At 41.1% G+C, this 13,558-nt stretch overlaps 1 protein-coding gene across 1 annotated transcript; it reads left to right on the top strand.

Annotated features, from left to right (window-relative positions):
* Positions 1-1,694: 1,694 nt before the first annotated feature.
* Positions 1,695-3,259, top strand: LOC109183658. The gene is made up of 4 exons (XM_019333714.1): positions 1,695-1,779; positions 1,899-2,257; positions 2,378-2,561; positions 2,655-3,259. The coding sequence occupies exons 1-4, from the start codon at positions 1,695-1,697 to the stop codon at positions 3,257-3,259; spliced, it is 1,233 nt and encodes a 410-aa protein (XP_019189259.1).
* Positions 3,260-13,558: the final 10,299 nt, after the last annotated feature.

Here is a 13,558-nt window from a genome sequence, read left to right as displayed (position 1 = left end):
TGAGAGCTTCCCGACCACCACTCGGTCGCACTTAGAGATAGGTCGACCTACTGATCTGTGTATTAGTACTATCATTTTTGCGCCGTCTGTAGGGACCGACACTACAAGTCACGATCGACGCAATTCAGTCTCCGTATATGTATCCATTCATGTATAATCAAGAAGAGGGCGAGATTAGCTCCTCTGATCATCACACCCAACGCGGGCCACCTGTCGATCTCAATCTTTCTCCAGGTCGACAAGAAACCCCTGACCTGATCAATTTCATTCACCATGCTCAACAAACTCTGGGTCAACCGTTCCATTATCCAGGATTACCGCAACCGACACCTAGCACGACCTAGGGATTCTGGCCCAGTACACCAGTCCATTGTCCACCGGGACCTTACCCTCAATTTCCAGGCATGTACCCACCGCCTCCTTTTGGCCCAACATACACGGCTTCGGCCCTGGCTCCTCAATAGTCTACTGGTTTATAGACCGAGTCAAAGCTCCAGCCTGGACAACAGGCTCGTCGCCCGGCTCGCTCAAGGTTGGGGTCGCAGGGGGCTGGTACTCGGGAGGAGCCGCGACAACAACATGGGCCACAGGCGCCTCGAATGGATGAACCAGAGCCACAGGTACAGCAGGCTAGTGCCTTTGAAAGACTTCGGCCGCAAATGCATCAGCGCTTAGGACCCCAGGACGACGATCGAAGGTCGGTTGATTCACCCATGAGAACGGTCAATCACGGAGATTCCTCTGAGGCCGGTGCTTCTCGAGCACCTCGACACCGAAGAGCCCGAGAGGTTGCTCGGAACACAGTGTAGACTGAAGCGCAGGGATTGTTAGATCAGGTTCGGGAAGAGTTTAATCGGTGACAACAGGAACATGGGTCGGGCCCGACAGAAGTTGCCACTCCGTTGTTGCGAACACCGTTCATAGCTGACATCATGGCTCAGTCGTACCCTCATGATTTGCGCATCCCTGGTGCCAAAGATTATGACAGGAAGATCGATCCGGAGGTTCATGTCAACTCTTATTATGGCAATATGTTGATGATGGGAGTGAAGCACGCGGTTATGTGCCGTGCATTTTACTCCACATTGACTGGACGGGCCGCCGAGTGGTTCAAGTCATTGGAACCCGGCTCCATCACGTGTTTCGCCAGTTTGGCCACCAAGTTCGTTCGAAGGTTTGTTACTTCCAAGACCATCTGGAAGAATTTTATGTTTTTTGGAGAAGGCGAAGCCATTGGAGGGAGAAACATTGACGAATTTTTTGATCAAGTGGAGTAGTGCCATTGGAGAAGTTGAGCCTATGGACGACCTCACGGCGATTCATATGTTACATTCCTCCCTTTGGGCTGGAGGCCTGTATCAAGATTTTATCTTGCACCCACCCTCGACATATAAAGAGGCCATTCGCCGAGTGACCAATTATGCCAACGCTGGAGAGGCGAATGCGGCCAAACAATCGCAAGAGGTTGGCCCTAGCCAGAAGCCATCAGGACGACCCGAAAATCACCACTCTGATCAGTTGGGTAGAGGTCGTGGCCGTCATGTTGATTTTAATCCCTTGAATTGTTCTGCTGCGGAGGCCCTTCGGTATGCTCAATCGTGCAATTTAATTCGCCTCCCCGAACCATTGAGGGATGGTTGAGACAGGTCAAAACATTGCGCGTATCACTGATCCAAAGGATATGACACTGAGGAATGCGCAACTCTGAAGCAATTGCTAGAAGATTTATTGTAGGTTGGGAAACTGGATCGGTTGGTGGAAAAAGAAAGATGAAGGCAGGTAGTTTTCATGGAGGAAGTCATCCAAGAAGTCTGATCAAGTGGCGAAAGATAAAGGCCCTGACCATGATCCCGCTCCACCGTCAAAGCAGGTTATTCATGTGATCTTTGGTGGGATAGAAGATAGCGCCCGATCGGGGGAGCGCCTGCCGGTCGGAATTGTTGAGTCCCGAGAAACTGGGAAGAGGCAGAAAACAGAACCAATCACATTCACATTAGAAGATCAGCTTGAAAACATGGATCAAGGGATAGAGGCCCTAGTTTTCACCATTGACATTATGGGAGTTGATGTTCAAAGGGTGATGGTCAATACCAGCAGTAGCGTTAATGTCCTTTACTTGGACGTTATTCAGAAGCTTAACCTGGACCCGGTTGAATTGACTCCGATCGCTACTCCTCTATCAGGATTCACCGGAGATACAATACACGCGGAAGGAAAGATAAGCTTGCCGATGGAAATCGGGACTCCACCCCGAACGGTCAAGACGATGATAGAATTTGTAGTGGTGGATCTGCGATGTGTACACAATGCGATTTTGGGTCGTCCGGCCATTATGAGAATTTGAGGAATTATCTCTGTGCCGCACCTTTGCATGAAGTTTCCTATCCCCGCCGGGGTAGGAGTCCTCCGGGGAGACGTTCAGACCGCTCGGAAGTGCTACTCTAGGGCGTTGAATATGCGAGACACCGGGACCTCACAGGTCAATACCATCGCCAAGGATACCAACGAAAGACGCAAGGAGCAGCCCGGGCCGTGTGAAGAAGTGGAAGAAGTCCTGCTCCGTGAGGACCAGCTCGATTGAAAAATTAAGATCGAAAGATCCTTAACCCCTGAATTGCGGAACGAGATTTTGTTAGTACTTCGTGAATTCGCAGATATCTTTGCCTGGGGATCGGAGGACATGACGGGCATTGACCGAGCCATTGTTTGCCATCATTTGGCTGTTAACCTGGATGCCAAACCTGTAAAACAGAAGACCCGTCATCTCTCAACCGATCGTCGAGAGTTTATCCGAGAAGAGGTAAAGAAAATGGCATCGATCAGTCATATTCGGCCTGCCATTTGTCCGGATTGGGTGGCAAACATAGTATTAGTTCCTATGCCACCGTCATGGCAGATGTGTATTGACTTCACTGATCTGAATAAAGCCTGCCCGTTAGACCCATATCCTCTACTCAGTATACATCAGATGGTCGATGTGACGATCGGAGCTGAGTTGATGAGCTTCATGGACGCCTTCAAAAGCTATCATCAGGTTATGATGGCCCAGGAGGATGAGAGCAAAACATCCTTCATCAAGCCGGATAGCTTATATTGTGATAGGGTTATGCCCTTTGGGTTACGAAATGCCGGGGCGACTTATCAATGGACGGTTAATACCTTGTTTGAGAAATTGCTAGGCCATACCATGGAAGCATACATCAATGACATGCTGGTCAAAAGTCGAAACCGACCGAACCACGCCCGGGATCTTCGCTAGTGCTTCGAGATCATGCGCACATATCGGCTTCGTTTGAACCCGAATAAGTGCATATTTGCTGTCCAAATGGGAAAATTTTTGGGGTTTGTGATGACTAAGCGCGGAATTGAGCCCAACCCTGCAAAGGTTAAGGCTATTCTCGACATGCAAACACCCTCTACCGTTTGGGAAGTTCAACAACTGACTGGATGACTCGCGGCCTTAAGCCATTTTCTCTCCAAGTTGGCTGAGCGAGCATTACCCATCTTCAAGGTTTTGAGAAAGGTCAGTGGCTTCGTTTGGGATGATGACTGTCACTCGGCATTCAACAAACTGAAGGAGTAGTTGATGTCCCCGATCATTCTGGCCAAGCCTGAGCTTGGCGAATATTTGGATGTATACTTGGTTGTATCCGACCGGGCGGTGAGCGCGGTGCTATGCTAGATAGATAAGGAAGGACTACAGCAGCCCGTATACTATGTCAGTCATGCCTTACAAGGACTGGAGCTCCGATATTCTCAGATGGAGAAGTCAGTTTTTGCGCTCTACACAGCCGCCAAAAAGTTGGCCCCGTATTTCCAAGGACGCACCATCCTCGTTAGGCCGATTAGTTAAATGGGTCATTATGCTTACCTAGTTCGCCATTGACTACAAGTCGACCGGCTATTAAGGGTCAGGCCCTGGCGGATTTTGTGGTCGAGTGCACCGCCCGCGATACCCAATTGCACGACTCTGAGGATCGCAACGCTGCCTGGTGGGACGTAGCCACCGATGGATCTAGTGGGAAGAAAGACTCGGGAGGAGGGGTGGTGATCACTAGCCCAGAGGGTTTTAAGATCTATTATGCGCAAATATATCATTTTACCCCGACAAATAATGAAGCAGAGTATGAAGCTTTCATTGCGGGTCTGCAGTATGCCCGAGATCTGGGGGCTATTTACGTCCGGGCTCAGACGGACTCATCCTTGGTGGTTGGGCAAGTCTTGGGGGGCTTTGAGATTAATGTCGACCGCATACATCAGTACCGCAATTTAGCCTTGGAAAAATTAAGCGCTTTTCGAGCATATGCGGTACGCCATGTACCCAGTTTGGATAACGCTGATGTGGATATTTTATCCAAGTTGGTCCAAGAAGCGCCAGAGCACATCTCCCGCATCGCTCGGGTGCTCGTAATCCTACCCCCCAACATAGATTATTTGGAGGTCCCTCCTGTGCAGATGAATGCGGATGGCTGGATAACAGATATCATGTCGTACCTACAGGATGACCGTCTACCGGACGACTAGAACGAGCCCGGAAAGCCAAACTCCGAGCCCCGAGATTTCAAATATTGGAAGGCCGCCTGTATCGTCGCTCGTACGGGGGCCCTTTAATGAGATGTCTAACCGATTTTGAAGCCGACGTTGTCATGACAGAATTACACTCAGGCTTGTGCTCTTCTCATCAGGGTGGACGGCCTCTGGCTCGTCGAATCATGGTCATGAGCTACTATTGGTTGTCGATTCAACTTGATTTTGATGAGAAGCTGGCTAAGAAGAGCGAGACTTGTCAGATCTTTGCCCGGATGCCTGGACGCATGGCGACCTTTTATCAACCAGTCAGCACTGCGATTCCTTTTGCTCTGTTGGGAGTTGATATCGTCGGTCCTTTTCCTCAGTTGACAGGTCGCCGATGTTTTATCATTGTTGCCATAGATTACTTCTCCAAATGGATCGAAGCCGAGCCATTAGCAATGATAACTTCGCACCAGTGTGTTCGCTTCTTATGGCGCAATGTGGTTTCGCATTTTGGAGTCCCGGTTCAGCTCGTTACTGATAACGGTCGGCAGTTCGAAGGGCAGTATTTCAATATTTTTTTAGCTACTATTGGGACGATCTCTATTCAGTCATCAGTTGCATACCCTAACGACCAAGTCGAAAATGCAAATCGAACAATCCTAAACGGGTTAAAGAAAAAGCTATATTCTGCTGGTCGCAATTGGGCAGATGAACTCCCGTTTGTCTTATAGACGTACCGAATGACTCCTCGGGAAGCCACCAAAGAAACGCCCTTTGCACTCGTTTATGGTGCGGAAGTGCGCTTGCCTGTGGAGGCATGGATTCCTACCTCCCGAGAGCACGCATATGTTCCTGAAGAAAACGACCGTTTAATGGCCCTTGATTTAGATTGCCTTGAGGAAAGGAGAGAGCTGGTCGCTCGTAGAGCAGCAGAATATTAAAAGAAAGTCAAGACTAGTCGGGATGTTCAAGTCGGGCCTCATTACATTCAGGTCGGGGATTATGTTTTGCGCCGAAGAGAGGCGAGCCAGCCATTGGAGGGCGGTAAGTTTGCCCAGAACTAGGAAGGACCATACGTTATCTCAGCTGTGGTTCGACCAGCCACCTACCGACTGGAATCTACGACAGGAAGGCCGATTGAACGCACATGGAATTCTGAAAACTTGGTCCTATTTTGGCACTAGAGTTAGCGAGTATCTTGTATCGTCGGCCGGGAGGAAATTAAGTCCTGTGCGCCTAAATCGTGTAATCGACCCATTGTAACTAGTATTTAGTATATCCGTACTGGTCTTTAATGTTTGTAATTTTGTTAAACAGCTTGTAAGATATTTCCTTTAAGGTAGATATAGACGCTCGGTTGCGGAAACTACCAGCCGTAGATGCGCAGATGCTATATAACAACCCAGTTTACCACCGATGAGGGTCCTCTCGACGACCATAATGTTGCTTAAACATATTCGGCCACGCTGATGAGGGTTTATGCCCGACGACCGCAAAGTCGCTTAAACTTTTTCGACCGCGAAGTCGCTTAAACTTTTCAACCGCAAAATTGCTTAAACTTTTTGACCACAAAGTCGTTTAAACTTTTAGACCGAAAAGTCGCTTAAACTTTCACGGCCTCGGACGATGCAGACAGGAACCGGCCTGCATGTCACGGCAAAACACGCTTCTTACCGCATCCAGGTCGCAAATCGAAGATCCCACCATGAGGATTGACCAACAAACTTCCTTATAACGCCCATTTTATACTCTCAAAAACACACAAACCTTATGCCTTTGAGAGTTGGGGCTAGGAGTGGTAGTTATAGTTTTTGTTGTACTCGGCGCGACCCTAAACTATAAGAGCAAAAGCAATAAAAATTACGCGAGTAAAATAGAATATTACGGTTGAACAAAAGCACGAAAGATTAAAATAAACGCTTGGCCGTAAACAACCGAGCACCCATCTTTACAAAATATTTTTGTCAAAATAGTTAATTGCTCGGTACAAGGGAACCGAGCTCCCCGATTTGTATAGCCAACGTAAAAAAGAAGAACACAAAATATTTACGAGCCTTGCACGTCTGGTTTGGCTCCCCCCTCTGGTATAAAGCCTTGTTAATCTGTTTGCCCTTCTGTCATCGTCTCGGGATCTGTGGAGGTGCAAGCTGGGCGGGATCTGTGGAGGTGCAAGCTGGGTCAGAATATGGTGTAGGCCCAAGGTCGGGGGTGTCATCCAGGTGGTTGGCCAAGACCGTCTTAAGGTTGTCACCTTCAAAGACCTCCTCCATGATAGTCTATGCCTCTTTTCGCATGGCACATTGACCGGATGCATATGCCCAGTTTCCAAAGGCCAAAACCATATCCTCGTCGAGTTTCTCTTTCATGAAAGCTCAAAAGAATTGCTCGGTAGACGTCGAGTCATGACAGAGAAAAGTAGCCAAGCCGTCCATGTTGCTGAGCCGACTCTTCATCTCTTTGAATTCTTTCCGAGCGACTCGGGCTTCCTTCTCAGCCACCGATCGCTCATCCTTTGTAGTCTCGAACTCCTTCAGCTCTTTGATCTCTGGTGGGTGTCGAATCCAACAAATAATAAAGTACTTACTCTTATTAATTGTAATAGTAATGAGTAAGGTCGTACCCACAGAGATTGGTTAGACTTAATTTTATGACAAGATTAAATTAAGAATAGAATGGCGATTCAAGTTCAAAATGCAAATAATGAAATGACAAAAATATTAATATCAAATAAAATGAATCAATAGAAAACTAGTATCCAACCCAAGGTATAATATCAGAATTGATTCAAAGGAGTGATCATTGAAATAAAGTGTAATCCTTTTATCCTACACCAAACTGGTTATGATTATTAACAAGCTCTAACAACCTATCTCTCCTTACTTTATCGGTAATCAAAACAGGCTCTTCAATTACTTCCCTAGACAATTAACAACCCTAAACAAGCTCTTAGAATTTAATTAATTACCAGCATTAAAAATTAGAAAGACTACCAATTCCAGCCAACAGACTCGCAAGCTCGGTCTATCTAAACTAGATTTTACATCTCCATAACATAAGATTGAAAATCTAATTTATAAACAACTATGTTATTTTACCACTAAGGTTTAGAATACTTAAACAATTACGGATTCAAGAATTCTAAATGGCAATTTACTGGAATGAAAATTGAACAACGGATCCTTTTTGCACAATTAATCAAAGCAGCAATATATCAAGATAATAGAAGATATAAAAATAATATAGCATAAAACAAAACCAAATTAAATCTCACAATCCTAAAAGAACCAAAACTTCAATTATTCTTGAGTTGGAAAATAAACTTAGCAGAACATAATAATTAAAAGTTTATAGAGAAATAAAATTGTTCTAAAAACTGATTGAAAACTGCTGAAAATTCAGCCCTATTTATACTAGTTCAGGCTCCCTAATCAGCTCAAAATAACCCTAATTTCTCTACCATTCACAAATTAAATTCATATCTTAAACCACATAAAATCTAGAAAATAAATAATATTTATTTTCCTAACCAGAGAAATTTAACAAAGTAGGCTCCAATTACTCTTGGCTTCAATTGAATTCGTCCGCACATAATTGTTGTAGATGAAATCTTCGCGGCGTACGTTGCAGCAGTTCGTGGAAGCCGTTCGTGTCGCAGCCTTCTTTGCAGCAGTCGTAGAAATCGCTGCTCTAATCCCTGCGTAAAAAGCTAAATTTGAACTACCAATTTAATTTAGGAAAAAGGCATCAAAGGAGACAAAAGCTAAAGTTGGGTTTAACAATAAAATAAACAAATACGGACTAACTTTTATTGGGTCAAAATAAATAGGAAAAATAAAGAGCCCATCTCTTATTAATAACAAATGTAATATGGTGAACCAAATTAATTTTTAAGCTTAATTATTTAAATAATTATTATATTATTACAAAATATAAAATAAAGTTCAAAATAAATATAATACTAAATAAATAAAAGTAATTTATTATGAAAACTAATCTGAATTAAAGATATAAATTGTACTTGTCAAAATTCCCCACACTAATCATTTGCTTGTCCTCAAACAAAAACATTATTTAAGAAAACTTAAATATAAAAACTCATAATATTTCATGAACATTAGTCTCAAACACATTATAAATAACTAGCTAGCAATTTATTTGAAAATAGAGTGAACTAAGTAACCAAGCTCTCACGGGAATACCACTCATAACGCACAAGTGTTTGAAGGGTGTGCAAATTTCACTCAAATCAATTCCTATAGAAATGTTCTACCATAGGCTTGCATAGCTTTTCATTCTCTACTACAAGATAACATGCATGATCAAATCATAAGGACTTTTTTAATGGTTGTAATGGGGCTAGGGAAAAGGGTAGGAAATATTTGGAAAAGTAGTTCAAGAAGCCTTCAAAACTAGAGGAGCAAAGATTGAATGAACTAACTCAAATTAAGGCCAAATAGACCAAATCTCTCTTGTTATTTTGATAGTTCAACACCAACCAAATAAACTATCACATCCCATAAGAAACAATTCATAGTTTAGGGAAAATAATAATAATAATAACAAAAATAATAATAATTCTTTTTTCTTTCTTTCTTCTGTTCTGTTTCGTTTCTTTTTCTCTTTGCTTTTTTGTTTTTTTTTTCTTATTTCTTTTGATTCTTTTGTATATTTTTTTGTTTGTAAAGAATCACAATTTCCATCACACGTTTCACCATCTTTAGTTTATAAACAATCTCAAATTGAAACAACTACATCAACTCACTTATCTTTTCTTTTTTGAAATACCAAAAAAAACTCATAGAAGTCCAATGACAAATTCATTATTCTCAATCAAAGACACTTTGCCAACATTTTTCCCCACACTCAATTCTTATGCATTTATCCAATCAAAACTCCCCTAATCTTTTAGGCAGGGTTAAGGAATTTAATTTTAGGTATGAGGCTTATAATGTGGTTCCATAACAACAAAAAATACAGTTAAAAAGGCTCAAAGTGGCTAACAAAGGATAAATAAATCATGGTATGAATAGGCTATTTGGCTAGTGAGGCTCAAAATCAAAGATGGCCTTAATCATATTAAAAATCATGCATGCATCAAATTAGCTTCAAAAAGAATCAAGGCAAGTTCTAGAGATACATATCTATGGAAGATATCACATAAGAACAAATTAATTGGACTGAAGTGTCAGTCAGAGGCTCAAAAATCTCACAGGTTCATGCTTGCTTAGTTTAGCCACCACCATATCAAACAAAATAGTAAACTAAATAATTATAATATGCAAGACCAATTATTCAATTATGTTATGAATTTTAGTAAAAATATTATATTTTTTGAAAAAATTTATTAGTAAATTTTTTTTGATTGAAGAAGGGAAGAATCAAATAATGAATAATAGTTAAATCCCCTCCCCACACTTATTCTTAACATTGTCCCCAATGTTAAATAGAATGTAAAGATAAGAGGAAAATTAATAAAAATGCAAAACAAATAAAGGAAATAATAGAATAAACTCCCCTTGGGTTGCCTCCCAAGCAGCGCCTTTCTTTAACGTCTTTGGCTAGACTCCATCGCCGTCCTAAAGCATCCTCAAAGTTAGGATTTCTGTTCAGCGCAACATTCATTTCCTCATCACCAATCAAATGAGAATTATCCTCCTGTGATAAAATATCCACAGCAAAAACAGATGATATGCCATTCAAATGTTTAATGGTAGTATTAAATATATCAAATTTAACAATTTCACTATCAAACTCCATTGTTAATGTACCATCATGCACATCAATTTTTGACTTAGTTGTTTTCAGAAATGGCCTTCCCAACAATATTAGTGTTGAATCATAAGAATTATTATTATCTTCTTCCATATCAACTACATAAAAATCAGCAGGAAAAACTAAACCTTGCACTTGTATTAAAATATCTTCCAAAACACCTCTAGGATACACATTAGATCTATCAGCAAGTTGAAGAATTATACCCGTTTCTTTTAATGGACCAACATTCAGAGATGAATAAACAGACAAGGGCATGACATTAATTGAAGCTCCAAGGTCTAACATTGCTCTTTCAATATTAATATTACCAATCTTGCAAGGGATAGCAAACATACCTGGGTCTTTACACTTGGGAGGTAATTTTTTCTGAAGGATAGCTGAAACATTTTCCCCCATGCTTACCATTTCATTGCCTTTTAACTTTCTTTTATTTGTGCACAACTCTTTGAGAAATTTAGCATATCGAGGAATTTGTTTAATAGCATCAAGTAAAGGAATATTTACCTCAACCTTTCGAAAGGTTTCAAGAATTTCTTTCTCTTCTTCATTCTTCTTGAACTTAGCCAATCTACTAGGAAAAGGCGGAGGAATTACCATCGTCTTTGGATGCTCTCCAATAGGCTTTTGATCATCTTGAGGTTGATGGACTTCTTTTTCCATTTCCTCATCTCGGTTGGGTGTTTTTCGCACTTGAGTAGGTTCTGACAACTCTTTTCCACTTCTCAATGTAATTGCACTTACATTTTCCTTTGGGTTCACAACAGTTTGTGATGGCAATTTACCTTGAGACTCCAATCTACTCACGGTAGATGCTAGTTGGCTCACCTAACTTTCCAAATGTTGAATACTTGTTCTTGTTTCTTGCTGAAATTGTTGTGTGTTAGTAGCAAGTGATTTAACAATATCTTCCAATGACATACCTGAATTAGAAGATGACTGTTGTGGAATAGGTTGAAATTGTTGAAATTGTGGGCGTGCTTTATAACTAAAATTAGGATGATCCCTCCATCCTGGGTTGGCCCGAAAATCCTCCAAGTGCATTGACATCCTCACAAGATTTGTATTGAAGTGTTGGACACATGTCAGTTTGGTGTCCAATAGCACCACATATCCCACAAGCTTTTACTTGTTGCACATTTCCTACAACTAACTGTTGAACAAGAGTAGTTAATTGTGATAATTTATTGTCAATGGAAGAAACATTTACCTCATTCACTCTTCTCGGAGATGCGTCTTATCTACATCCAAATTGTTGTGAATTGACAGCCATGATGGATATCAAATCTCTAGCTTCACGAGGAGTTTTGTTCACTATAGCACCTCCACTAGCTGCATCCATCATATTTCTTTCCATGGGCAGCAATCCTTCATAGAAGTATTGAATAAGGAGTTGTTCAGAAACTCCATGTTGGGGGCAACTTGCACATAGTTGTTTGAAGCGTTCCCAATACTCGTGGAGAGTCTCTATGTTTCTTTGCTTGATGCCACATATTTCTCTTCTAATGCTAGCTGCTCGTGATGCTGGAAAAAACTTTTCAAGAAACTGTCTTACCATATCCGTCCATGTGGTTATTGAGCTAGGAGGGAGGTAAAATAACCAATCCTTTGCTCTCTCGGCTAGTGAAAACGGGAAGGCACGCAGTTTGATTTGATCCTCCGTCACTCCTTGTGGTTTGAAGCTCGAACACACCACGTGGAACTCCTTTAGGTGCTTATGTGGATCTTCATTTTCAAGTCCACGAAAAGTCGGAAGTAATTGAATCAAACCTAACCTTAATTCAAAACCAACCTCTAATGCAGGATGTTGAATACAAAGCGGTTGTTGATTCACATTTGGTGCCGAAAGCTCCCGCAAGGTCCTTTGTTCTTCGGCCATTGCTTGCTCTACTTCGGGATTGCAACAAGAGGCAGTTGATTCAGTTGTGGTATTTGATTGAAGGGATGTTGATGAAAGGGCTTGATTTTTGCGCAACTTAGTTTCTTTTCTCAACCTTTTAGCAGTCTTCTCGATCTCAGGATCGTATTGCAATTGACCTGTACGAGAAGAACGTGGCATAAAAATAAATCTATTTGACACCAATCCCCGGTAACGGCGCCAAAAATTTGGTGGGTGTCGAATCCAACAAATAATAAAGTACTTACTCTTATTAATTGTAATAGTAATGAGTAAGGTCGTACCCACAGAGATTGGTTAGACTTAATTTTATGACAAGATTAAATTAAGAATAGAATGGCGATTCAAGTTCAAAATGCAAATAATGAAATGACAAAAATATTAATATCAAATAAAATGAATCAATAGAAAACTAGTATCCAACCCAAGGTATAATATCAGAATTGATTCAAAGGAGTGATCATTGAAATAAAGTGTAATCCTTTTATCCTACACCAAACTGGTTATGGTTATTAACAAGCTCTAACAACCTATCTCTCCTTACTTTATCGGTAATCAAAACAGGCTCTTCAATTACTTCCCTAGACAATTAACAACCCTAAACAAGCTCTTAGGATTTAATTAATTACCAGCATTAAAAATTAGAAAGACTACCAATTCCAGCCAACAGACTCGCAAGCTCGGTCTATCTAAACTAGATTTTACATCTCCATAACATAAGATTGAAAATCTAATTTATAATCAACTATGTTATTTTACCACTAAGGTTTAGAATACTTAAACAATTACGGATTCAAGAATTCTAAATGGCAATTTACTGGAATGAAAATTGAACAACGGATCCTTTTTGCACAATTAATCAAAGCAGCAATATATCAAGATAATAGAAGATATAAAAATAATATAGCATAAAACAAAACCAAATTAAATCTCACAATCCTAAAAGAACCAAAACTTCAATTATTCTTGAGTTGGAAAATAAACTTAGCAGAACATAATAATTAAAAGTTTACAGAGAAATAAAATTGTTCTAAAAACTGATTGAAAACTGCTGAAAATTCAGCCCTATTTATACTAGTTCAGGCTCCCTAATCAGCTCAAAATAACCCTAATTTCTCTACCATCCACAAATTAAATTCATATCTTAAACCACATAAAATCTAGAAAATAAATAATATTTATTTTCCTAACCAGAGAAATTTAACAAAGTAGGCTCCAATTACTCTTGGCTTCAATTGAATTCGTCCGCACATAATTGTTGTAGATGAAATCTTCGCGGCGTACGTTGCAGCAGTTCGTGTCGCAGCCTTCTTTGCAGCAGTCGTAGAAATCGCTGCTCTAATCCCTGCGTAAAAAGCTAAATTTGAACTACCA

This window comes from Ipomoea nil, unplaced genomic scaffold (genome assembly GCF_001879475.1).
Source record: "Ipomoea nil cultivar Tokyo-kokei standard unplaced genomic scaffold, Asagao_1.1 scaffold1149, whole genome shotgun sequence".
Lineage (NCBI taxonomy): Eukaryota > Viridiplantae > Streptophyta > Magnoliopsida > Solanales > Convolvulaceae > Ipomoea > Ipomoea nil.
This window is presented reverse-complemented; position numbering and strand designations above follow the sequence as displayed.